Source organism: Neurospora tetrasperma, assembly GCF_000213175.1.
Source record: "Neurospora tetrasperma FGSC 2508 unplaced genomic scaffold NEUTE1scaffold_5, whole genome shotgun sequence".
NCBI classification, from domain to species: Eukaryota; Fungi; Ascomycota; class Sordariomycetes; order Sordariales; family Sordariaceae; genus Neurospora; species Neurospora tetrasperma.
The window spans coordinates 1256009-1281002 of record NW_009799103.1 but is presented as its reverse complement, the minus strand read 5'-3'; the positions used below and the strand labels follow the sequence as shown (position 1 = coordinate 1281002).

The 24994-nt window shown below is 51.7% G+C and overlaps 10 protein-coding genes across 10 annotated transcripts in view; 6 read left to right on the top strand and 4 right to left on the bottom strand.

Moving 5' to 3' along the window:
• Nucleotides 1-814: 814 nt before the first annotated feature.
• On the top strand, nucleotides 815-1304 carry NEUTE1DRAFT_117724 (uncharacterized protein; the record flags this gene model as incomplete). Its single annotated transcript, XM_009854860.1, has 1 exon — nucleotides 815-1304. One exon carries the CDS (start codon nucleotides 837-839, stop codon nucleotides 1116-1118), a length of 282 nt encoding a protein of 93 aa, XP_009853162.1.
• A 94-nt stretch (nucleotides 1305-1398) lies between these two features.
• On the bottom strand, nucleotides 1399-3226 carry NEUTE1DRAFT_131106 (uncharacterized protein; the record flags this gene model as incomplete). The annotated part of the gene is made up of 1 exon (XM_009854859.1): nucleotides 1399-3226. One exon carries the CDS (start codon nucleotides 3224-3226, stop codon nucleotides 1727-1729), a length of 1500 nt encoding a protein of 499 aa, XP_009853161.1.
• A 3620-nt stretch (nucleotides 3227-6846) lies between these two features.
• NEUTE1DRAFT_117721 (ribosomal protein) lies at nucleotides 6847-7801 on the bottom strand (the record flags this gene model as incomplete). Its single annotated transcript, XM_009854858.1, has 3 exons — nucleotides 6847-7246; nucleotides 7389-7491; nucleotides 7555-7801. 3 exons carry the CDS (start codon nucleotides 7703-7705, stop codon nucleotides 7141-7143), a joined length of 360 nt encoding a protein of 119 aa, XP_009853160.1.
• Nucleotides 7802-8126: 325 nt separating this feature from the next.
• NEUTE1DRAFT_117720 (uncharacterized protein) lies at nucleotides 8127-9203 on the top strand (the record flags this gene model as incomplete). Its single annotated transcript, XM_009854857.1, has 3 exons — nucleotides 8127-8174; nucleotides 8496-8879; nucleotides 8942-9203. 2 exons carry the CDS (start codon nucleotides 8505-8507, stop codon nucleotides 9029-9031), a joined length of 465 nt encoding a protein of 154 aa, XP_009853159.1.
• Nucleotides 9170-11313, bottom strand: NEUTE1DRAFT_123756 (endochitinase 1 precursor; the record flags this gene model as incomplete). Its single annotated transcript, XM_009854856.1, has 4 exons — nucleotides 9170-10124; nucleotides 10224-10808; nucleotides 11025-11196; nucleotides 11237-11313. The coding sequence occupies 4 exons, from the start codon at nucleotides 11311-11313 to the stop codon at nucleotides 9309-9311; spliced, it is 1650 nt and encodes a 549-aa protein (XP_009853158.1).
• A 1666-nt stretch (nucleotides 11314-12979) lies between these two features.
• On the top strand, nucleotides 12980-14144 carry NEUTE1DRAFT_123755 (uncharacterized protein; the record flags this gene model as incomplete). The annotated part of the gene is made up of 2 exons (XM_009854855.1): nucleotides 12980-13219; nucleotides 13656-14144. 2 exons carry the CDS (start codon nucleotides 12980-12982, stop codon nucleotides 14142-14144), a joined length of 729 nt encoding a protein of 242 aa, XP_009853157.1.
• A 1482-nt stretch (nucleotides 14145-15626) lies between these two features.
• On the top strand, nucleotides 15627-16574 carry NEUTE1DRAFT_139576 (uncharacterized protein; the record flags this gene model as incomplete). Its single annotated transcript, XM_009854854.1, has 1 exon — nucleotides 15627-16574. The coding sequence occupies one exon, from the start codon at nucleotides 15627-15629 to the stop codon at nucleotides 16572-16574; it is 948 nt and encodes a 315-aa protein (XP_009853156.1).
• Nucleotides 16575-17020: 446 nt separating this feature from the next.
• NEUTE1DRAFT_85506 (uncharacterized protein) lies at nucleotides 17021-18767 on the bottom strand (the record flags this gene model as incomplete). The annotated part of the gene is made up of 5 exons (XM_009854853.1): nucleotides 17021-17380; nucleotides 17439-17734; nucleotides 17792-17902; nucleotides 17967-18292; nucleotides 18346-18767. 5 exons carry the CDS (start codon nucleotides 18765-18767, stop codon nucleotides 17174-17176), a joined length of 1362 nt encoding a protein of 453 aa, XP_009853155.1.
• Nucleotides 18768-19603: 836 nt separating this feature from the next.
• On the top strand, nucleotides 19604-21792 carry NEUTE1DRAFT_139574 (uncharacterized protein; the record flags this gene model as incomplete). Its single annotated transcript, XM_009854852.1, has 4 exons — nucleotides 19604-21122; nucleotides 21185-21354; nucleotides 21418-21510; nucleotides 21577-21792. 4 exons carry the CDS (start codon nucleotides 19604-19606, stop codon nucleotides 21790-21792), a joined length of 1998 nt encoding a protein of 665 aa, XP_009853154.1.
• A 1780-nt stretch (nucleotides 21793-23572) lies between these two features.
• Nucleotides 23573-24994, top strand: part of NEUTE1DRAFT_117718 (uncharacterized protein) — a gene marked incomplete at both ends in the record, with an annotated part of 2816 nt that continues 1394 nt past the window's right edge. Inside the window, 4 exons of the mRNA XM_009854851.1 lie at nucleotides 23573-23794; nucleotides 23868-24103; nucleotides 24216-24634; nucleotides 24768-24950. Coding sequence (XP_009853153.1) covers nucleotides 23598-23794; nucleotides 23868-24103; nucleotides 24216-24634; nucleotides 24768-24950 — 1035 coding nt within the window. The remainder of the gene's footprint in view (nucleotides 23795-23867; nucleotides 24104-24215; nucleotides 24635-24767; nucleotides 24951-24994) is intronic.

Genomic DNA, 24994 nt, shown 5'->3' with positions numbered 1-24994 from the left:
CGTTAACTTGTGTCGGTTTGTTAGACGGAAGCTTTGATGACAATTGGAAGCTGAATCTCTACATAGTCGCCCATCTTCTCCATATAAGTGCGTTAAGGTACCTGCATCTTCCCCGTAATCCCGCAAGGTCCCCACCGGGAAAAAAAAAAAGCTTCCCCGCGACACGCCCGGCCGCCGCGCGAAGACGACGGAGAGAACGTCAACCAGCAGTCTCCATTGGACAATTAGTCCACTTTCTTGTTTCCCTGCTCAATCACTTCAACTCACCATTACCTCCATTACATATTGTGACTGACATTCAAACACTGCAATCCCGGCAAGCGAATAACAACCAACAACTTCCACATATATTGAAATCCAAACACACAACTCCACACTTTTCTGCGCCCTGATAGAACTGCGCATTTTCGAGACGGAACGCGAGAGAAACTGAAGCCCGTCCCATCAACAATCCGTCGCAAACCGCAACCATGACGCGTGACCAAACAACAACAACAACATCACCCACAAACCCCGACGCCGCCGCCCGCTCCTGGCTAAGCGGCGGCGGCGGCAGCAGCAGCGGCTCTTCCTCTCCCCCTCTTGCTCCCTTCGCGCCCTCTCAAGACCTCCAACAACCACCACAGTCCAACACCACACCACAAGTCCCAGGAGGCCAACAATCCCCCCAGTCACCCTCCCAACAACAACAACCAAAACCCACCCACTCATCCAACCGCATCTCCCTCACCGAAGTCGCCTCCACCATCTCCCCCTCCGATTTCCTCTCCGTGCACGAAACGCCCTGCGCCCGCCAAGGCTTCATGACAGGCATCGGCGCAGGCGCAGGCATCGGTATGTTGCGGTGGATCATGGGCTTGCCTATCCCGAAAGCGGCCAACTGGGGTGTAGGGTGCGGAATCGTGGGGGCGATGGCGCAGTACGAGTACTGCCAGTGGCAGAGGAGGAAGGAGAAGGAAAAGATGCAGAGGGTGGTGGCGGTTTATACGAAGAAGCAGGCGGAGAATAGGGCCAAGGAAGCTAAAGAGGCGAAGGAGAAGACGGAAAAGGGGGAGGTGCAGGGCACGTCGATTGCACCTGGGGGCGAGAAGAAGAAGAGCTGGTACAAGTTTTGGTGAGGGGATGAAGTGAGAGGGCTTCTTTGATGTGCTGAGGGGTTGTGTTGTGTTAGGATAGAGGTGAAGAAGGGCATAGCTAGGAGTAGGAGATGTAGGTTATGATTTGCACGGACATATATCGATACCTTTTGAAGTTAAAGGGCGTTGTTTGGATTCATTACGCACAATGGAAGCATGGTTATGGCGCACCACGGCAGCGAGTTCACCATGTGATCATTCATTCTTCGGGGACAAAGGCGTGCTTTTACGCTTCGAAGTCATGTTAAGCAATGATATTAAGCAAAGAAAGTGCATGCCTCTGGAGTACCTAACCTCGAGGCGCCCCAGCTCTGCGGAAAAAAAAAGCATAGTAAAGACTCATGTGCGAGTCTGTCCTTCTCTTGCGATATCCTACATTCAAACCCGTCGTATTTCATGCGCAAGTGAAATTTCCCATGGTCCCTTCCGCCAGCACGTCACAGTTGCTCGCGTCTTATCGTATCCGATTCAGTCCCTCCAACACCCAAACGCCAAACATGCCAATGAAAAAGGTAAGCCATTGAGTTGATCATGCATAACTTGCTTGCCGGACAAATTAAGAGCCACAAGCAAGGAAAAAGGCCCGTCCGTCAAGCCTCAACCCTGGCAAGGTCAGCGCCAGCGCCAGCCATACCAGAGACGCTTGTATCACCACCCCCGCTAGCATCCCCTCCACTAGGTCCCTGACCCTCCGCCGCAGCTGCCGTCTCACTCTGCATCACACCCTCCATCATCGTGACCGGTGTCGGCGGTGGCATCTCAACGACCGTCTTCGTCACCGTCTCCAAAAATCTAACCCTTCTCTTCTCAGCCTTCAGCTTGCCCTTAGCAGTCGCCATAGCATCCTTGCTTTTGGGTCCGCCATTACTGCCTCCACCACCTTCATTACCGCTTCCCCCCAATCCGTCAGCACCCGCTCTTCGCTCTTTCCTCCTGGCGCGAGCCTCGCCCATCTCGCGTTTTCGATACTCAGCCAGCTGCTTCTTGCGCTTCATCCTGCGCGCGTGTTCCATCTCTGGAGTGGGCTTGAAGCCGATGCCGTTGATACCGGTACCGTCGTCGTCGCTGTCGTCCGGGTCGTAGACGGTGATTTCGGAATCTTGCCAGGTGAGGCTGGCGCGGATCGGATCAATTACGGTGGGTGAGCGGGGGGACGATGTCGAGGTCGATGTGGCCGGTTGAGGTTGGAGGGGTGGTGATTTTGATTTCCGGGGCTTCTTTGTTGCGGCCGCTGCTGACGATGATGACGGCGGAGCCATGCTGATGTTGGCCGGCTTCGGCGCTAAGGGTCTCTGGGTTGGTGTAGAACTGGGGATGGCGACCACTTTGGTAATCGATGAGAGGGGAGAGGAAGATGGTATCTGGATGTCATTGTTCTTTGTTGTTTGGGTGATGATTGTGCCGCTTGTACCCATCGTGTTGTCTCCCAATTCAGCCTGTTGATTTTCAGCGGGGTCCATGTTGAACCGAACGCCCTTGGGCGCCAGTCGTCGCTTTGGAAATGGGCCACTTGGAGTGATGACAGCGCCTGCTTGTTGATTGACTGGAGTTGATGGCGGTGGCATGGAAGAAGTCGAGTCCGTTCCGGCAGCTTCAAATGTCCCGCCATTGTTCGTCGAAGCGGGAGGCCGCATTGGGGTTTCGGCAATGCCCGTCATGTCAATGTCTCGATCGTGGAGCTTGGCTCGCTTTCGGGGCCCGCCTGGTCGCTCACGATCTTCCTCAACTTCCTGCATGTCTTGCGACCGTGAAATTCGTGGAAATGGGTAGCCAAAGTACTGCTGTTGTGGTTGCGACCGAGACGGTTGCAATGTCGATGTTCGTGCGGTCGCAATGCCTCCACCAAAGACCCCACCGGTAGAGGTACCGCCGAGGGCCCCGCCATTGAGGAAGAGCTGCTGTAGCCTGTGTGCCACAGTGGTCTGTGGACTCTTACTGCCGTCCTCGGTATCTGTGGACAAGCCAAGCTCAAAGGTGAATTCCCCTGTCAAGCCAGTCAAGGCCCTGGTCTGGTTGAGATTGGGGATTGTTGGCTCGAAAGGTAATGGACGTTTACGCTTGGGGGTTGAAAAGGAAGACGGCGCTTCCATGTTGAGCTGGGGTTGGAGCTAGGTGCCCAACACTGTCGGTTGGAGCCAGGCTTTCTCGAGGTAAAGATGATGTGTTGTTGCGGTTATGTTCTATGTAGTGTAGTTGTTCTCCTCAGCTTGTCCACCAAGGCGGCGTGACGGCGTTTCTGCAAGGTACGTTGCCTGCGAGTGGGCGATAAGGATGATGCAAGATGCAAAGCGGGTTGATAAACCTAGCGGGGGCAGCGGAGCATTGCGTGGAAGCGAGAGGAATTCGAATAGGAATCGAGAAAAGCGTCAAGTGCCAGTTCTTGCAACAATGGATAAGTAGGTTGATACTGGCAGATTGTCGAGTTAGGTCGGTGCTAGGTAGGTACTAGTGAGTAAGGTAGATGTAGAGATGCACGGAGGGTTCCTTCTGGTGAAGGTGGGTTTGTTGACGTGCGCCCTTGCCGAGATGTCCGTAAAGTGGATGTAAGAGGTAACGTAGCTGCTGCACTGGACACTGCCGGTGCTTGATGGGTGCTCGAAGCGACTGTGGAAGTCCAGTGCCCGTTGTTAGAAGAGAAAGTCGGGTGGAATCGAACACAGGCTCAACCCGTGGAAATCAAGGGATAGCGTCAAGGGAAAGGTGGAAGGAAGAGAACGGGAGCTAAGCAGTAAAGGTACTCCGGTTACCTAGTGCAATCTGCCGGAAGCTTGTTGACGGTCCCTTCGATCCGGCAGCCGGAACACGGTGGGTTTAGTCCCATGACTGAGGTGTCTGGCTCCCGTCCTCCCCAATCGCCCGAATCGATCAATGGACGGAGACCTAAAGTGACACGCCCTGGACGAACTGTAAGTCGAAGGTGACGGAGTGACGGAGGGTTCCATAGCTGGCCCCGCATCGCGCCTCGTGGCAGCCCACACAGCCAAACAGCTCAGGGCGCCCAGCTGGGTTTAGCGGCCAGGGATTCTCGATAGGGCAGATCGGGGCAGCTCGGCAGGCAAGGGCCACTTCTGCTTCCATTTCTCCTTCTCGAGTCCTGTGCATTTCTTCTTCTTTGCCATCTTATTCATACCTGCCTTGATACTTGAATACCTCTAGTTGCCTCTACTCAACAGGTTTTGATCAAGCCAAAGATCGATGTTGCTTGCGACGGCTCCTGCCACGTTTCTGCCAGGTCAGCCACTGTCCGCTATCTGATCTCCAAAGGCGTTTGTGCGGCTGGATCAGTCCAATAATCACGGTCGAACGGCTCAACACCAGGTTCACACACATCTAGGGAGGTGACGCATAGTGGTCAGTTGGAGCAAGATGAAAGGCATATGATGGTACGCCGGCAATGGCGTCACTAGACAACTCTACCCGGAATCTCCATGTATGCTACTTTATAAAATCGAGAAATTGGGACTGGGTGGCATAAACAGTTTGTAAATTTTCAGTCTGCCAAAATGCTTCTGGTAACTATCAAAAGGATTATATGTCATGTTTCGAAATGTGGGGTTTCCGAATTACTATGACATTCTCGGCCTCTCATGGATTCAGGCTCGACAGCATGGTTAACGGGCATCCAGCAGCACTGAAACCCGCCTTCATGGTTCCGTCCGGGCATGGCTCGATGTTTACAAATTGCGTTCTTACGGGAATGGTTGCTTGCATTTACTCTCTTCTTCCTGTTTAATGACGTTTTGGGGTTTTTGGAGCTCGGTATCTGAGTGGTAGTCTTGAGGTGTCAAAGAAAGTGACCAGGCATGTCTAACTACAGTGTAGGCACCAGATAGTGCCATAACGAGCCCAAATCAGTCACGGTCATGATAACCAAGGGAAGGGGGGGGGGGGGGGATTTCTTAAAAGGATCTCGAACTGCTCGACGAGAGAAGTTCGTTCATATTGTATGGACTACGAGCTAGGTCGTTTATCATCATGTACTGCATCCAGGAGGGTCAGGAACAAACATATCCACATTTCATCTTCACGAATAGCGTCCATCGGTTGAAAGTCATGCCCATGGGCAAAATCGCTTCCAGTCGCAAAACGCAACTTATTGGAATCAATATCGCCAGTGAGACTTGCGCTTGAGGAGCCAATTGACTAGAAGTGAACAAGACATCGACGTTCAACCTCGGTTGTTTATATGGAGGTATATATACCACTTAATTCGTTCCACCAGCCTATAGTACGCTTTTCAAACAGTTTGAGTGCCTCAAATCTCGTATTAGGGCGCTGCTCTCCTGATTTTCTTCTAGCACAGCTCACACTATAATCCTCAGCCTACGCTACATCATCATGGAATACAAGATAGCGGGACAGAACGACCAGTAAATATTCGTTACGCTAAATGTACATATATACAGAAAAGCCCGATTCTGTTCTTAGCTTGTTGTCATTGTTGCTTTTATCCTCGTATTATAATGTAAAAGACCTTATCAACTCGATGGCTCAGGTGTCATGCCGAATAAGTTTTGTTTTGACCAGCATAAAAGAACATGACCATCATGAAGCTTATGACGGATTCGCAAAGATTTCCAGTCTCTATCAGAGCGGTAGCTTCGTACGTCGTTTCAAACACAGCTTGACAGTACCTGTAGATACTCGAGAGATCCGACATCGCGAGCAGTTGCAACAGGGTGAACAAATCCCAGCTCGACATTCGACAATATAGATCCCTGGCAACAACACACTCATTGTGATTTAGTCTTGAGACTATAAAGTTGTTGAAGGTCGACAATGCTCCCAGGCTGCGAGGGACATTTTTATTTAGAGTGAGTGGCTTTGTCATAACATTTGTTAGCTACGTAAGCAGAGTACAAAGCTGTTGCCCGGTGCCTTGTGCCTTCCGAACCCGCCAGTTTTGTAGCTTCTCAAGAGCGTGTTGCCCGTCACGTCGAAGTGATGAGTTTTGTCTTTTGACACCCGGCCGCGCCTGATTTCACTGCGACGGGGAGTGAATGAACGACAATGAAATAAAAATGCATGCCTTTTATCTAGCAAGTCAACATGAAATGTCCCCGTCAATATAAGTGACGTGATCGACGAGGGCTTCCTTTCAGTAGCTCGGCTCACATCGTGAGTACCTACCTAGCCACTTCATTAAGTAATGACCCAATATCCTCAAGGTGATTGTCCAGTCGTGGCATGTATGGCATGATCGCCACGATGTTGAGGCAAGGATTGTGCAGCAAAGGGTGTGCGCCTTGGTATGAAAGACCCGAGGACGCATGGCGGGCCCGGTAATCGAATGCAATGGACCGTCGAGGTCAATCCCCCAAAAGTTCTCATCCTAGCCTTCGAGTCTCGAAATGAACCTCAAGACAGGACGGCACGAGAGGGTCGAGCACCACCTAGTTCTCCGTTGCGCCCACTCTCACGACCTTCGCTCGCTGACTCTCTTCCCGGGCGACTCGACCATATCGGCATGCCACTGCAGTGGCTGTGTTGTGAGCATTTTCGCAGGGTCAAGCTGCAAAATGACGTAGTCAAAAGGGCGAGGAACAGGACAAGGCCGTAATGATGAACGAGAGTCGAGGTCGATGAAAAGGGAGCGGTGGAACAAGGGTGAGCAATGTTGGACTGGGACGAGTGATATCAGTCGACAAAGGTCCTAAAGTTAGTGAAGACGAATTCTCAAACATCGGGCGCAAAAAGCAAGCGGGAGGCACAGAGAGATGAGTATGTTGTTCATCAACAGGTGCTCATTATTGGTAGACTATTAGCTTGGTATCCCTTAACTGGTCGAAGGAACCCATGGGCCATTCCGATTCCGTTTGTGTATCCGGTGATTGCCAGCTTCTTTGCTCCTGTGCAAAAAAGCGCCATGTCATGATATCATCTGCCTTTCGGCCTCATGTTCATTCCATATAACCCCCAGAAAATCGAAACGCCGACCAACGCAGAAAACGCCTGTTAACCCCGAAGCGGGTTTGTCGCAAGGAAGCCGCTAAGGTCGCCTGATTTAGGCGGTCTTAGCACCCTGGGTAGGGGTGACCTTCTTGCCGTCCTTGTTGTAGCGGACACGCGGGGGAGGAGCACGGTTGCGGCGGCCCTCGCGGGAACGGACACTATAGTCATCATTGTCAGTGGGACGGACGGGGGATACTTTGTAGGGTTTGGCGGGAGCAGAGGTTCGACCAAGGTTCATCTCAGCCGCCCACGTCGCTTTGGAAGCGAACGTGGCTGTCCCCGCCAGGCGGACAAACGTACCGGACAATCTTGCCGTGAATGGCGCAAGAGACGCAGTACTGCAGCTTGAGGTACATCTTGGGAACCGTGTACTCAGCGAACACCGAGGCATCCGAGATATCACCTGCGGGGAGAGGACATGGTCAGCAGTCGTCGTTTGATCAAACCAGTGGTGTCGTCGACGTACGGATAGCAGCGGACTCAACCATGTTGCGGATGGTGAAACGCTTGATGGCCTTGTCCTTGGGAGTGCATCGCGAGCAGTTGGAGCAGCGGATGGGCTTGACGTGGCCGCGGCCCTTCTTGTTGCGGCCGTTGTTCTTTCTCTTCTTGACCATCTTGGCGGTGTCTTGAGTGGTACGGTTCTCAAGATGTTGCTGTCGATTGAAAGGACGAGAGGAGGAAGTTCAAGAATTCGACAAAAGGCACGACGTCCAAAAGTACGGCGGCCAGAGCGTGGCCAAGCGTGTGTGGGATCCACAATTTGGCACAGATGGCCTGTGCGCCCCACAAGTGGGTGCTTGTGCTGCAAGTGCTGCCAGTGCCAGAGGGCTTCAGCCCAACCTGCTGGCGCTGGGGCCAGGTGAATTGCCGCTTGGCCCCAGGGCTACCGCTCACAGAAACCCTAAGGTTCCTCCTGCTGTGTGCGAGCTGCCCGCCCAAGTCAGCTGACTCCGCTTTTGTGTGGGGCACGGTTGACAAAAGAAATCCGCCTTTCGCGGCCGCCTTCAAATCCCGACTTCTTTTTCTTCCTCGTCAAGCACCTTCACACCGTCTACAGATTGCTGAGGAAGACATTGTGTCTAGGTACGTCTGCACGATGCTGTGATGAATCGTGGTGCTGTGCTCGGCTTCTACACCCATCTTTTATGATACCCCCTCGTTCTTGTTGTCATTCGCACAAGTCGATATTTTCCATGATCGCTTTGCTGGGGATTTCTCCCGCGGGCGGGAGGAAGGGAAGATAACGATATTTTACAACGCTTCGGCGCTTCCCATCACATCCCATCCCCAGTCAAACATCTTTTTTGCGCGTTAAGCCGGGCGCAGCATCACGAGGATTCGCAGGAATCGCATCCTCCCTCTGCTGTGTCTCTGTCTCTCTAACACTTCCTTACCACTTCTCAGTAGGCAATCATGCAGATCTTCGTGAAGACCCTCACGGGCAAGACTATCACCCTTGAGGTGGAGTCTAGCGACACCATCGACAATGTCAAGCAGAAGATCCAGGACAAGGAGGGCATCCCCCCTGACCAGCAGCGCCTGATCTTCGCCGGCAAGCAGCTCGAGGATGGCCGCACCCTCTCCGACTACAACATCCAGAAGGAGAGCACCCTCCACCTCGTGCTTCGCCTCCGTGGTGGTGGTAAGAAGAGAAAAAAGAAGGTCTACACCACCCCCAAGAAGATCAAGCACAAGCGCAAAAAGACCAAACTCGCTGTGCTCAAGTACTACAAGGTCGACTCCGACGGCAAGATCGAGCGTCTTCGCCGCGAGTGCCCTAACGAGACCGTGAGTTCCACCATTCAGCTACCCGTTGCCGTAACGATCATTCGCTGACCCCATATCTATAGTGCGGTGCCGGTGTCTTCATGGCCGCCATGCAGGATCGTCAGTACTGCGGTCGCTGCCACCTCACCTACGTCTTCGAGAAGAGCTCTTAAATTGCTGGAAAGCTTAGGGGCATGATCTGGGACGGGGAATGACAATACCACATCTCGCTAGGATTGGAACTTCATGTATGGCGTTTTGAGCAGACATCAGGGTACCTTTGACTGGCAAGGGAAAGCAAAAATGGGAATGGCATGACCGACTTGGCCGAATCATTGCTACTTGAATTTCGCTGCTGACTGTGATTGTGAAATATGTTTCATTCACCATGGCACCGCCAGGTGTCCGATGGCATTCATCATCCGATCTATCGACATCTACGACCACGACCTAATTTCCCGGAAACCCAGCCCGCAAATTGTCATACTTGGTGTTCGGGTAGTCGATGCAGTTGCCGTCCCAACGCAACGCCGGGAGGCCGCCCAAACCATCGACGACGGTACCAATCAAGCTATCAGGGCCTTCCTTATCAGCACTGCTTTCCCACCACATGGCACCACCAAGGCCTCTCTCCCGGATATACTCAGCCTTCATCCTCGCCATGCCAGGCGTATCATAGCTGACCAGCGTCTTGGTTCCCGGATGGTAGCAATACGTAGCACCAGATTCGTAATCGACGCGTTCCTCGGCTCCCTCCAACGGCAGCTTCTTGTAATCATGCACGCCATTCTCCCACGTCCCCTCACCAACACCACTATACGGCTGCCCCAATCCCTCGGTGCCCTGAAACGCGCGCCCGTACAGCGGCATGCCCAAGACGATCTTGTCGGCCGCCACGCCTGTCGACAAGTAGTACTCGACGGCGCGCTGGGTACTGAAGGGCGTGGCAGCCGGGTTGCTGTTGCAATGGAATAGATTGGCCTGGTGGCCCGCCACCTGATCCCACGAGCCGGCGTAGTCGTACGCCATTAGGTTCCAGAAGTCGAGGTACCGGTCCATTCCTGGCAAGTCCATCTTCTCGTAGTTCTGCGGGCCGGCCGGGCAGGCGACACTCATCTCAAAGTGAGGATTCCCAGGGACGGTGGAGGCGTAGGCGTCGAGGGCGGAGCGGCAGGCTGAGAGCAGAGAGACAAAGTCGGAGGCTTCTTGGGCGTTTTGCGGGTATTCCCAGTCGATATCGAGGCCGTCGAAGCCGAGGTTTTTGACCTATTTGGTTGGCAGTGTTAGCTTTTTGTCCCGGACATGGACTAGGAAAGGAAGGGTATTTAAGTAAGGAAGATAAGATCTAGAGACTTCCAAACGTACAAGTTCAACAGCACTTTCAGCAAACCTCCTCCTCCCCTCTTCTTTACTCGCCGGCTCCTTGAAGTTGCTGCTGTATGTCCACCCGCCAATTGACAGCAGCACCTTGAGGTTGCGGTTGCGCCGCTTGAGCAGGTTCAGCTGCTTCAGGCACCCGTACAGGTTCGTGCCGGTGTCGTTCCAGCTGTCTCCTTCCCAGTGGATGTCCGTGTCCGCCCACTGGTCCGTCAGGTAGACCTCGCCCGAATCCGGGCGCACGTTGGCGAAGGCGTAGAGAATGTGCGTCAGCTTCTCGGCGGGCAAGTCTTGCGGCCGGTGCTTGCGGCCGTAGATGGCCCAGTTGACGAAGTAGGCTACGGTGCGGTAGCCGATGGTGTCTGGACCGCCTCCCATGGTTGGTGACGTTAGTGTTGGTTGTTGTTCGGTTGTAGTAGTACTTGTTTCTGTTGTGGCTGGTGTGGTGGAAGTGACGGAGGATGGTGTTGGTCCTTTGTCAACAGAAGTGATGGTGGTCGTGACCGAGTCCGTAAAGGCGACTGTAGCTGTGGTTGCGATTGTTGCTGTAGGATGCTGATGACCAGAGTAGAGCTGGCTCAACAAGGTAGAATTAAAAGTGTGAGAGGGTATCGTAGAAAAGAAGAGGAGGACGACAAGACTTATAAGGAACAAAGCGGCGGGCTTCACAACGGATCTATTACTCGGGCCTGATGAGGATGGCATATGGCACAGCCCTTTGGATTTCTAGGATTACAGAAGCGCCAGACCCAATGGATTGGATAGGATTCGATGGAGATGGAGATGGACCTCAATACGTCTCAGAAGCCGGCTTGGCGCACTGGGAATGGATTGCTCGACTTGTGATTCTGGGGATAAGTGGACGAAAGGGGATGTCAGAGAGGGGCTGAATGCTCTCAGGGGTGGGGTTTGTCGGTTGATTGGAGTTTTCTCATGTGACTGTTTGGCGATGCGAATGCGCCTCGTTTTGTATGGTGGTCTGGTTCAAGACAGTAGCGTACTGGTCGAAGGACAGTAGTCTGAGTGTGGTCACAGTGAGGCAAGGAATCAATTCAGTTTCAACTCTGACTGCCGCCATACCCGGGCTATCCTACGTTCCTGACCGCCTGGAACGAAGTAACTACGGGGCCGAATCGATGCCCTTGAGGTTATTTGAGTTTGTCCTGTGCTATGACGACTGGCGGTCATGAAGCATGGCATCTGCAACGAAGGACGGAACGAAACATGACAGATGATAATGAGGGCCGCCGCGGCTGGTCGGAGTCTGGCCGGGAGTCCGGGATTACTAGCCAGGGGTTATAATTGAAGGCTTGGCACTGCGCCACTGTCTCCGCAGAACGGATCCAGTCGTTCAAGTGGCTGAGAGGCCTCACAGTGGATCCACAGATGACGACGACCCAAACTCTGAGAAACCGGCAAACAACGAAAGAGATGCACAACTTGAACTCTCACCAAATCGAATCAACCACATGTGCCAATGTTTCGGGTTTCCAAAGAGGAGAAAACCTCCACAGGTAACGGCGCCATATGACGTGATATACAGCCATCCATTCAGGAACTTGTTGTGACCTATGTGCTCATCGCAAAATGGGCCTGCTACTTACCTTCAAACGAGCCAGTCGCTTCGATCTGGGGGTTTGGAGAGCAATGAAAGCCGAGAATACAGAGCAAAAAAAATCATTACTATTGAATAGGCCATTCACGGTAGGTATCTTGGTCACTATAACCATTCCGTCATAGCCAGCATGTTTCAACGACAGTCCAGCTCTCAGGCCCGTCATGTGCTTCGTCACTTGGTCTTCGTCTCAAACGTTTCCTCCGGCAAGGTTCGAGCTTCATGCCCGTCGAACCGTATTACGTCGTCATCCAGCCGAACACTTTTGACGTCCGAGAACGTGTTCCTCATCCGAACGGTCGGCAGCCGAATAGATTCCCCCGCGCCGCATCCTATACACTGTTGCAGATCCAAGCTGTCAGTATCTATAAAAGTACAATTTCCAAGCTAGAGAGACATCTTGATTGAGCGTGGCGCCCAGAGATACACCAGCTTTGCATCCAAACTTGGACCGATAAATATACCGTAGGATGTGGTTTCCGGTATACATGTCTGTGCCTTACGCCTTACCTCTCCAAGTCCCACGCTTGCGAGTTACTACGGTTTGAGAGCGACAACATCAATTTCACGATTTTCCGATACATTCAGGGCAGTATTAGCCCGACCTCGGCATATAATATGCCCGTTGGATACCCGATATCATGATTAAAATTTTTGGACTTCCGAAAAGGTCGTGCATAACTACCGGACATTCGGCGGTGTTGCATGAGCGGCCTCAATGATGAAAGAACAAACCTGTCCTGAAATAATCGGGATGGGACTGATAAGGTCCTCCTTTTTCTCTTTCCCTTATGCACTTCATTATTCACATCCAAACCGGCAAATAAAGAAAGACCGTTCCTCGTTACAGCACGGTAGTTCAGTCCAAATGTCGGAAGGTCATGGAACAATGCTTGGCAAGTTTATTCCAACGATCGAAAGATAACACTCAACACCCTCAAGGAACCACAATATTGCTCAGTCACTAAGACATAAAAGAACTGTTCACCCCGGGTACAGCGCATTACTCCCCATCTATCCAACTCTATTTTATGCCCATGTTGTCAAGAAGAAATTGTTAGCAGATTTTGACCCCGAAATGTCTAACGAGAACGACCAGTCCCGATCGTAACCAGAACACACGACCAAAATGCAGACCGCAAAGGCTGGGGGCAAGGCCCCGGTCTTGTCTTACGCAGCTGCCCTAAAGACGGGCCTGGCGGTACCTGAAATATCCAACGAGAACAACCGACCAAAATCACCGGTTGAATGTTCGTCAACAGCGTCGTCTAAGAGCAACGCAGACATCAGTCACGCCACCCAAGGGGCCGCGGGATCTCTATCATCAGAGCCCTCTAAGAGCGGCAACTCGACAGATTCTTTAGACCGGGTCAGCCAATTTCAATTTTATGTATTTCTTTCCTTCTTATTTATTCCCCCCCCCCTCATTCTTCTTCTTCGTGCTTTGCCAGCAGAATAACCACCAAACTTGATGCTGGCTCAGCAGTTAGGAAGGTGCCGTCGTGTTGAATGGAACCGGGACGAGTGATTTGATTCCAACGAAGATGACAAAGATGTAACTGCGAACGGCATCGGAAAGCCATCATTTTGTACCGCAACGGTCGGTAGCCCTGGCCAGGAAAGAAAAAGGGCAGAACCAAGATGGCCGGTTTTGTTCGTTGCTCTACACATGGTCGAACTCATTATCGCCCATATTGGTCCACGAAAAAAGAAGCAAAAAGCTAACATCCAAACCTCTCTCCCAGCCCCTCACCACATTCCGGAGTACTCAAACCTGCAGACCCCTTCCAAACAACCCAACACAGCCTTCCCAGTCCTCCCAGGATTGCCCGCCGAGACTGAAACCGAGATCCTCCGCCCTATTCCTCCGCGGCATGGTAGCCAACTGTGGCTGCCTGTACATCGTCAAGACGGGCATCAGTGGATTCCCCTTCTACCGCGACTTTCTCGAGTCAGGCTTTCCTATGAGAAGTCGCTGTTCGCTGTGTAACGTCCTGGTCACCGAGATCAGGTTCAACAAGGATGTGGAGGCGGAGGTCACGGAGATTATTCAATGGGATGAGGAAGAGCAAGATGGATATTCCGAGGACCTAGTGGAGATCTATAACGATGAGGATGCAGATGACTATGACTCTAGCGAAGGATCTCAATCGCAGGGCGAGTATGGCGAGGATGTAGAGGGCGGCTCACATGGAGGAATATGGGGTGATTATTGTGAGGATGCAGTGGACGAGGCCGGTGACACGGACGACGAGGGTAGCGAGGAAGAGAAAGTTGGGGTTTGTTTACGGTGAGGAAGACGATGAGTTTGGCGGCATTGGTGGAGAAAACTCTCTAGCTCTCCGAGGAGGCACCAGCGAATGACCAACCCGGCATCACCTCGACTTCAACCGAGCATGAATAGGCATCGTCATTGCATTGGTCTCAGCCGTAGGCGCCGGTGCCGGCACGACCAGACCCGACGCTGGGATGCGAAGTACTCCCCATTTTCGTCCCAGGATAGTTCAAGAGATCATGGACAAGGAAAAGAGGAGGAAGATGGTGGCAAATAGCGTTCGTCACTCCAGTGACAACTGCCAAAGCGGTGTGTAGTTTTACTCTTTTTTTTTCTTTTTTAACCTCTCCTGGATGGAGAATGATAGTGGAGCGGAACATACCTACTGGACGCATTAGTTGAAGAGTATACAGCACCTCCAGCCACAGCGTCCCCCTCTACCCTTCTTTGGCTAACGAGCGAGGATGTTCACGACAGCACAGTATTTTTTTCAAACCAGATATCTATCTGAAATTATCCCAGTCCTCTTTGGGAGCTGGAGCCAAGGCCGTGAATCAAATAGCGGTTCAATCAGTATCATTGTGTAACCTTGCAGACTCATTACCTTTCTGTGAGGCACCTCAGGCAGAAATAAATCATGTAGGTACATACATTCACGCCTCATTTGGCTCCTCCAATTGGAACTGCAGACAAGCTTGCTGCATGGCAAGAGTGTAGTGGTCGCTTGCAAGTGGAAGCATCAGCATTAGAAAGGAAGTGCGAGGGGCGGAGTGAACACTTCAACTTCGCAATCTTCGATTACCCTTTTTTGGTGGTCAACGGCATCAACGAAAACATTGAATAACTCATTGTAGACTTCAGCTGATGCCACGATGAAATTGAGGTTATACCTGTGGTAATTGCAGATGATTTGGTCCGACAGCGACTTCCACCCACGATTCAAACGCCTTGGGACATTTCGGGAAAGTCCTCATCATAGGCCTCTTTCTTCTACTAACAACAACAACAACAACAACAACAACAACAACAACAACAACAACAACAACAACAACAACAACAACAACAACAACAACAACAACAGCGATCTTCTACCCTCGAGACACTTGACGAAAACACCACAACACAAACTGAAGGGGTACCATATGCAGACCCAATGGATTCATATGGAACTCAACATCGATTTTGGTCAATCTTCGATACACCCTCCTCCGTTGTTCGTTCTGCTTCCTACCTATTTTCCATTCCCCAGTCTCCCTTCCCCCTGTCCGAGGAGCAAAAGCTAATTCAGTCCTCCTTTTACAACACACTCCAAGAAATTTTCCGTATCGGCGCCATAATATCCTGGCTTCTCCTCCACCGAATCCTTCTCGACCGCGGCTTCCTCCTCCATCATGAACGCCCTCGCAAACGCCCATGCTGAAATGTCTTCTGCCTGTCGCTATGGCCAAGCAGTACCGACCGCCGAGTTGCCGCCGTCATAACGCTCACAACGGCAACTTGAATGATCGCTGTCGTACCCGAAATCGCCAACGCGCCATCAGCCATCGAAGCCTTAGTAGCCCTTTCATATGCACCCATTCTCCCTTCCCTTGTCCTGATATTTTGGTATCTCCTGTCCGCAGCCGGACCGCGACTCTGGTCCGGCTCTCGCATCCACGAACTCTACGATTGGACTTCGGCGCTACAGGGGCACCCGATGCTGTTGTACACATTCAAGGCCCTCGTGCTCCTCATGGTCGGCGTCCCAACGCTCGCTTCTTTACTCGCTGCGACATCTGCCCCCGACCTCTCCCAAGACAGAGACCAGCTGCTCCACGACAAGTTATCCCTAGCAGGCCTCTTCCTCTTCCTCTCCGACACCGTTCCTCAGAACCCTTATGTCCACAACGCGCCCCATCGCTACGGACCCAACACTCTCCGCATCATTCTCCCTACAACTCATCACGAGGACACAGTCTATGTGCTTCCCGACTTAGCCTCGGAACAGGAATACCGCGGGTTTGACGCGGTATGGTCGCCCAAAATACCTGACGAACATCGCGCGGTAGACGGGGAGATCATGGCACTGTTCCAGCGGATGCGATCGAACCGGTGGGTACGAAGCGAGCCGTTAGAGCGGTTGCGGGAGACATTGGCGCAGTTCTATAAGCGAGTAACGGTTGACGGGTTGTCGACGGAACATGTGGAGAGGTTGGCGCGGTGGGTTTATGCTCCGCGTCCGGCGAAAACAGGTGGACATTTGAAAATGGAAGTAAACGGCGATACGACAAACCGAAACATCGAGTGTCTTCGAGCTCCCGGGACGCATCTTATTGGCCGCGACTTGATGTTTTCTCTTTTTCACGCCGAGTGCATCGTCTTCATGGCGCAGGGACAACTGTCTCCGGAAACGAGGTCGAAGCTCGGCACGCTGAGGTTGATGACAAGAAGCGGTGCAGTCGGCAGGTGAGAAGGTGGAAGCAGTAGGGTACGCCAACACGGGATACGCCGGTTACCGAGATGCGGTGGAGCACGTATATGCCATCTTCGGATACCCTCCCAGCGAGATTGACGGGTTAGCCCTCGAGTTCTGGGGGGTATAACCGCCTCGCTTCTCGTACGCACTGGATAGAAGCCCGGATACCATCGACGAGTACGTTGCCGAGCTATGGGATATGGCTTGCCGTCACTCCGAATCAACCTTCATTGTGGTTTTTTCACAACGGTGTGGTTTATGGAAATCGGAAATGTGAATGGGTTTCACATCTTCCCCTTCCGATGCCGGTCTCGAGATGGGGACCAAGTCTCTCAGCACATTGTACTCCGGCAACTCTTGTGGGCCGGGTGCGTTTCGCAGCTTGTTTCTATCAGCCCTGTGCTTTCGGGGCATTTGTCGCGGGATTAATGTCGCGAACCCCATAATATGCCAATTCGCAGCCCAAAGCGTCGTCGATATGGACCCCATAACTGACTGTGCTGATCAAGGATGCTCGGACTATCCGGTTGTGGAGCAATAGCCAGAAGAAGAATCCTTCACCCGTGGTCTTTTCTTTGTCGTGCCTGGAGGCATCAAAGTTCCAGCTTGAACGGCAAGGATTGTGCGGTATCCTCTTCATCAATGTCTCTCTTCTGTTTGAGGTCTCCGGCAAAGTTGAAGATTTGGTCAGTCTCATAAATGTCGTCTTCCATAACGCGATAGAGGGTCTCCGAAGATTTGTCCTGGATGTTCACAGATTTGACCTGAAGCTCCCTGCCCAACAGCTGGAAAAGGTATCCCTGAGTCGGTTACTGTTAGAGTCGGTTACGAGAACTTCGGAGATGGGTAATAACGTACAGCACCGGGATGTCCAAACTTAATCGGGAACCACACAGCTTCCCCATCGAGCTCCGTGAGAACCTCAAGAGCAGGGAGATAGAGCTTTGCTGTATCAACACACTGCCCTATCTCACTGCGGATCAGGCAGTGAAAATTATACTCGATTCTCTGCAGGGTGTGCGGTGGCAAAGGACGTTTTATCACTGGTCGGAGAATATCATAAAGATGGAAGACTTCCATCTCGTGAGCAAGTTCGAGGGGGGTCAAGTTGGGATGCCCGAATTCGGATTTTCTTGTTCGGAGCGTTTCTGCTCCTGTGTCAACAATCGCACTCTGAGCGGACTTGAAGATAAATTCTGTGTGCAACTTACTGAAAGCTCCATATTCCAGCAATCGTTCAACGACATGGACTGGCGCATGATGATATACCGCTTGATGAAGAGGAGTCCACATTGAGAGGTGGTGATACTGCGCTCGATCTTCTGTGTTGCCGTATGTATCAGCCTCTCGGTGCTTATCCTTCCTGTCCAAAGTACTTTCACTTACTCACTCGTGGTGCATTCCCCCACAGTTCACCAAATGTCCGGAACCCCTCCTCAAGCTTGTTGAAAACGACATCCCAGTCACCCCAGTATACGGCTTCGGATAGCTCGTCTCGCAGCTGCAGATACTCCGGAGAGTGGTAATCGGTAATGGTATGCCCAAGCCAAGTACGAGGCCTACTTGAGGGCTCTTCGGAGCTACTTCGCAACGTAGACACGTCGGAAAGGCGCTCCTCTGATTCTTGGCAAAAGGCGATTGTGATCTCGGACCGCTCGTCAGATGACCTTGTGAGCCTCTGCAGCTCCTGTTGAGTTCGGAGAGAGGTTAATCTGTGGTTTGTTATCAGGACAAACTCCTCGTAGCAAACATGGCATCAGCTTACGAGTTGAGCATCATATACGAATTTGTCACCTCCTTCTCCTGTTCTGCCAGCTTTCGAACAAGTTCCTCAACCTTGGAGTGGCTCATCGACCATTTCAGACGTCTGGCAATACCAAATCGAGATCGACCGTTGGCAATAGTGGATGCCTCTTGGACTAGCTCTTTCAGAGTTCTGTTGAGTCCATCACATGCGGCGATGAAGCCTGCAGTAATACCGGGGTCAGTTGTTTTCCGAAGTTCGATGAGTGTGATCTTCATCAGTTCGATACGGTTTCTTGTGCGTCCGACCAGGTTGAGGATCTTATTGAGATCCTCCCTTGCTTCTTTGACCGTCACATAGAATCTTTTGAGGATAACGACGGCCTTGATGCAAAGAGTGAGGGATTCGGTTGCGACGGCAATACCAGTCAGTACTTCGGCCATGATATGTTGCCTTGTGGTCAATCGGTGGCCACTTTGGTGTCTTGGTAATTGACGAGGCTTTTTCCTTCAAAGTGCAAGCTTATGCAAGGAAGGCAATACAAGCTGGAAATGGCAAAGACTTCCGTTCATCCTGAGTTCTAGATCGTGGATGTGGGATCCTTTTTGAACTCACCTGCTTATAACAGAATTGTGTGGTTGATATCGGGGATGACTAGCGTATACGACGAACAGGCCGGCCGCTCGCGGTTCGTCGTGGACGAGGCTGTTCCCTTTTGGTTCCTTAAGAGTTGGCGTTGTGGCTGCTTCTGTCTGCCTTCCCATGTGGAGTGTCGGACGTGATGAATATGGTCATTGGGTGATATCGCCTATAGCCGTGCGCCACACTCAATGCTCATGGCACTGGGGGTTTTGTGACACCCTCCAAATCTCAGTCCAGGCTTGGCTTGGAGATATGACTTAAGGAGTGACTCAGTTGCAAGGCTTTCTGCGCAATGAATACCCAAATAGGGCCGTCCATCCTTTCCAATTATCATAGCAGTCAGTGGTATCACACTGCTGAGGGGCCTTCTTTTTGGTGGGCGGCCTCCCACCGCCTCCTTTCTCTCCATGGCATGACCCCTACCTATCCAAAGAGAAGTTCATGAGACGAATTTACGGCTGTGCGGTTTCAAAACGACATAACCAACCTTGAGTAGGGTCAAGCCCGTTCATACTGAAGGCACTTATCCTTCTGACTTGGACCAACAAGCATGACATACGAATTCAACTGATCCATTCAGCCAATAACCCATTGACGACACTCACCGAAAAAGGGAACACATATTACAAAGCCCACCATGCCTCGTTTCAAACCCACCTCGGCAGCCAGGACGAGATTCTCGGCACCACTCGATGCCGTGAACCTCCAGACACTCAAGTCCGGCTTTTCCGGCCAGGTTGAGCGTGAACGCATGTCCCGACTTCGGAGTAAGATCGAAGAAGTGCGCGCTGCTTGGTTGGATAATGGCGCATATGCGCAACTTGTGGAGGCCGTGCGGAGATGGTGTAAGCCCGAGAGGCTCCCGGAAGAGGTGCGCGAACCACTTGAACGACTTCTCAGTGGTTACCGCGACTACGCCGACGTTTCGGTCAGTCGCCCTTCTGATATCGGTACCACTGACAGCAGCGAGCAGTACGATGCTCTGGAAATGTACTGCTCTGTTCCGGGATACGACTACCTCTTCAAGCTGGTCAGTGACACCCTCCGTACGGAACACGCTGCTGAAGAGCATCTCCTGGTTGCTACCACACTTATCGAGTTCCTGACCATTGACCTGTATAACCTCCGACTGTCCCAACTTGGTGATCCGCGCTATGGAAACTTTGAGGGTCTCACGCATCGCGGAATGCCTGTCTACCAGGAAACCGTCCGCTTCTATGAAGACATTATGCGGAACCCCGACTTGACGATGCGCGGCTTTGCTATCCCCTTAGCCTTGACGTCAACCAGTGCCGATCCCAGGGTCATGGAAGACTTCGCGACGAAGAAGTCACCGGGGGGCGAACAATTGGTGCACATGCACCTTCAGGTCCATACGAGGGGCATTGATGAGGGCCTTCTCAGGGCCTATCGGACGCAATACCCGGACAGCGTGGTCACTTCGATCTGTGCCATGCCGGTGGCCAATGTTTCGCCAGAGGGCGAAAGGGAGATTTTGCTCAGGGGCGCCTTCTTCCAGTTGTTGTCTGTCACCACCAAGCCAAACAGAGGGGATAGTGTGCCCATTGTGCAAGTCATTGTTGTCACTATGAACTCCAATCGCGATCACTCGACCGAGTCTTCCATAAACGTTGACGAGAAGAGAGTCCAGCGCGAGATCTTCCGGCGACTGGTTGATGCGTCCAAGTACCGGGCATGTGCAGAACTGGCGGCAGAGTTCGCACCTGCAGACGTTCAGGGATACAGGATGTTGGCTGATAAGATGTTGAGCGAGATTCTTGAGATGAAGAAACTCGACTTTGATGAACTCGACGGAGGGTCTGGTGGTACGCGAGGCCTCCAAAAGGAAGATGTGGCGCTATGGCTGGGAGGAAAATTGGCTAGCAGCTATCCAAGACAATATGCTCTGCGACGCAAGCAGTGGCACCAAGCGCTGGTGAACAAGGACTGGACTGGGGCTCTGAAGACGCTCAGCAAGGAATACAGCTGGCGACAATGTGACTGGTATAATACTGGGTCATTGGATGCCGAAGGTGATGGTCTTTCAGCGCTGCATATAATTGCTGGTAGCAGGCCGCCCGAGGACAAGTACTCTGAGGAGTACCGAGCATGGGAAGAGCTCGTCGAAGAAGCTCAATCAAATTCTCGTGTGTGGAGTATGTCAAACCAATTCGCCACGAGTCTGTTCTGGAAATTAGCTGACTGGGCTGATATATAGAAACCTTGAAGTCCTTTGGAGGGAAAGGGAAGACCGCACGAGACACGGCATATAACCAAGAGCTGGCGGAAGCATTCAAGCCGGAAATTTTGCATCATGTGGAGGAAAGAAGACTCCTTTACCTGGAAGAGCAGCTTCACAGATTAATGAAGGATACTGCTGGTTGTCTTGTAAGATACATGGAACGCGGCTCATCGATACTACCATGATAGCACTAACCAGCAGGGACACAGGTCGACCCTTCTCGATTCAGGATGCCACAACTGTCATGTTTGACAGAAATGGAGGACCCAAGGTTGTGGATCCAAATACCACATCTGTACGGAGTGAGTACTACCGATTTTGTTCTTCACCTACTCGTGTGGTCATGGCTGACTTGCTTACCTATCCAGGGTTTCGAGGTTGAGTTACTGCCATCTGAGCAAGCTCTCCGAGTGACAACTATCGAAACCATTTCCGGTCAGACGTTGCCACGGTCCATTATACAGGTGTTGGAATCCACCTCAATGAGCTTCGGGGTTATCGAGGTGGGAGACTTGCTGACAGAAGATATTGCGAAGTTGACTGTCCAGTTGACTGTCATTCCGGTGTCGAAAGAGGCGGTTTAAGTCTATAAGTATTTTTTGGGTCACAACCATTGTCGCCTCATGCGGAAGTGAGGTAGCAGACAGTTTCGGCAATGGAGAGCGAGTCGAAAGGATCTTGGAAGTCTGCGCATCTACGGTGCCGGACCAGTTATACACCAAGCTTGTTATGCGTAACGGAGGGGGTTCCGCGTTTCCTACCGCGGTGGTTTTGGAAGCTCGAATCGTATTCGGCTATTCGCTGTTTTGATAGGTGTGGTACGATTTCCATCTGTGGGGACCCTACATCCAGTGCTCCCTTAATACCGTCCCGATATCACCATGTCGTCGCTAAAGTTAAACGTCAGGTTACACAGTGTGCTGCCTATGCAGCCTGAAAGAGGGGCAACAACAAGACTCGATGGGAGATGTAGAGAAAATTCAAGCGAAACTCTACGTACATACCTACCTTACATAGTTGTGATCGAGGCATTTGGAGACTGCCGGTTTTCTAATTTTAATTTTTCCAGGTGGTTTTCTTCTTCCTTTTTCTTTTTTCTTTCTTTTTGCTAAGGAGCGATTATCCGATTCGTCAAGGACATCTCGTCGTTAGCACGTTGTGCGAACAGAAGATGGATAGTGTCTGGCGGGACATATCTCCTACCTCCCGCTTAACTGTCAAGCCAAGAGTGGTCTTGCCGCTGTGAATGTGTCGGCTAAGCTGTGGCAGACTTTTGAAACTTGATGATAGTAACTGACTCGAGTACGGCAGATGAGATTTCCCCCCCTCCTTTTTTCTTTTTTTCTCTTTTTCTTATTTTTTTTCATCTTTTTCTCTTCCTTTTTCAAAATCTTTTTTTCTTCTACCAATCCTTTTTTTCTTCCCAACCTCTTTTCTCCTTTTCTCTCTCCTTTCTCTCTTCGTCTCTTCTTCTTTCTTCCTTTCCTTTCCTTTTTTATCTTCCCTTCCTCCTTCTTTTTTTCCCTTTTCTCCTTTCCAACCTTTTTTTTTTTCTTCCTACCCACTTTCCTTTCTTTCTTTCAAAACTCCATCAATAGGGACTCAAGTTCGTTACTTCAATTCTCCACGAACTCCATCATGTCTTGCTTGGCAGAGTCTTCAGACAGCCGTTTTTGCCGTGACGGGGAGCGGATTGGGCACATGAGGATCCAACCTCCCAAATGAACAGATTGAAGCTTGAAAATTATTCAATTGCGTCAACTCAAAGTCCTAGTCAACTGTCCCCTTAGCATGCCCGTTTTCTAGTGGAAGCTCGATGGCATGTGCCCAGAAGGATAAACTTCCTCTCAATCTACCTATACGGAAACCCAGCTTTTGTCCTTGTACGGGTCTTCAGATATACATTATTCTTAGGCATATATACCTTGTCTCCCTGGCTTTGTTGACATTGGATCGTGCTCATTTCCTACCACTTTCTCGGCACTATCTCTGCCGTCGTAGCAAAAGCGGCCCCCATGGAGGTCTTGAGTGGTAGCCCAGGGTAGGAACACAAGGGATCATGCATCTTACCTGCATTGAAGTGGTAACCGGCATCACCATACAAAAGATGATCAACAACGGCACAGATAGAGCGATGCATCCAAGATTCGGACCAGCATACAAATACAGTAAGACGAACCCGCGCCGCTCGGTTACTAGGATGTCAGTCGGTGATGGTACGATGGGAATGTCTATTCATGGGACTGGGACGGCCAAAGATACCCTGATAAACGGGAGAGGGAGGTCTGCAGGATGCTCTTCCTGGTATAAAAGGTGGCCGTCGTGATCTGACATACGGCTTGGTTGCTATCACTCCTCGTTCCTCCATATTCGCCTCTATGTCGCCAACATGCACCTCCCTTCTGCGCTCTGGTTGACGGGAGTCCTCTCAGTGCCCGTGTTGGCCTTTAATGTCTCCTCATGGGGACAAAAGGCCATCGACTCAGGTGTGGTTCTCAAGGAGCTCAACGCATTAGCTTCTAGGAATGCCTACCAAAGGTTCAATGGCAAATGCAACAGGAAGAATGTCAGGGTCAGAAAGGAATGGTATGTGCCTACCTATTCTATGTCAAAATCACCAGTCATGCATAGTTTACCTCGACTAACACCATATGAACAGGCGCAGCCTTTCCAAGGCCGAGAGACGCGACTACATCAAGGCATTCAAATGTCTCTTGGAGAGTCCCAGTATTCTTCCAGCAGGCGAAGCCCCCGGCGCCGTCTCTGCTTTTGACGACTTTATCTACCTTCACTTAAACGTAACACCTTTCATCCATTTCTCGGGTCTCTTTCTTCCCTGGCACCGTTACTACATTCATGGCTTCGAGCAAGGTCTTCAAAAGTGTGGCTACAAAGGTTCGTCTAAACAACCAACCCCTCAAGGCCCTTCCTTCCATGGTCCGAAAGAAACCCCCCGCTTCCCGGTCCAGCCAATGGTCTAAACAAAAAAGTCGTGTAACAACAACAGGCGCCCTTGCTTATTGGAACCACGGTCTCGATATCGACAATCTCCTCGCCTCCCCCATTTTTGACGGTTCAGACATCTCGCTCGGTGGCAACGGCGATCCGGTCCCCCACGGGGACTCGGGCTTCATCTTTCCCGGTTTCACCCAAGTGAACATTCTCCCGGCCGGGCCCAACGGGCGTGGTGGCGGCTGTGTGACGACGGGTCCGATCGCCGGCATGCAGACGCACCTCGGGCCCGTGGGACTGCCCAAATACGGAGAACCGGGCAACCTGACGGTGGCAGCGAACGTTCTGGCGGACAACAGGCGGTGTCTGAAGCGTGATTTGAGCGAAGAGTTGGGGAGGAAGTTTGCTACCTTGAGGAACACGACGGATCTCATTCTGCAGACCAAGAATATTTTCGAGTTCCAGACTACGCTGGTAGGTAAACATGAAGTCTCCAATCCAATCCATCCCGTCGCTCCGCTCAAGGCTACCTACCTTACCTAGGTACTTGGCCTCCAAGCAGAAATTGTTTTCTTTTTCTTTTGGCTGACATGAAGCACTACTCTAGGAGGGTGACCCTCGCTACCATCCAGGAAACCTGGGCATTCACACCGCCGGGCACTTTATGATTGGTGGTGATCCCGGAGCCGACATGTACATTTCCCCCGGTGACCCGGTCTTCTGGCTTCATCACGGGCAGATCGATCGTCTCTGGTGGATCTGGCAAAACTTGGACTTTGAGAACCGACAGGTGCGTGCGTACTTGAAGTGTTTGGCGTGAATTGCTTTCTTTTC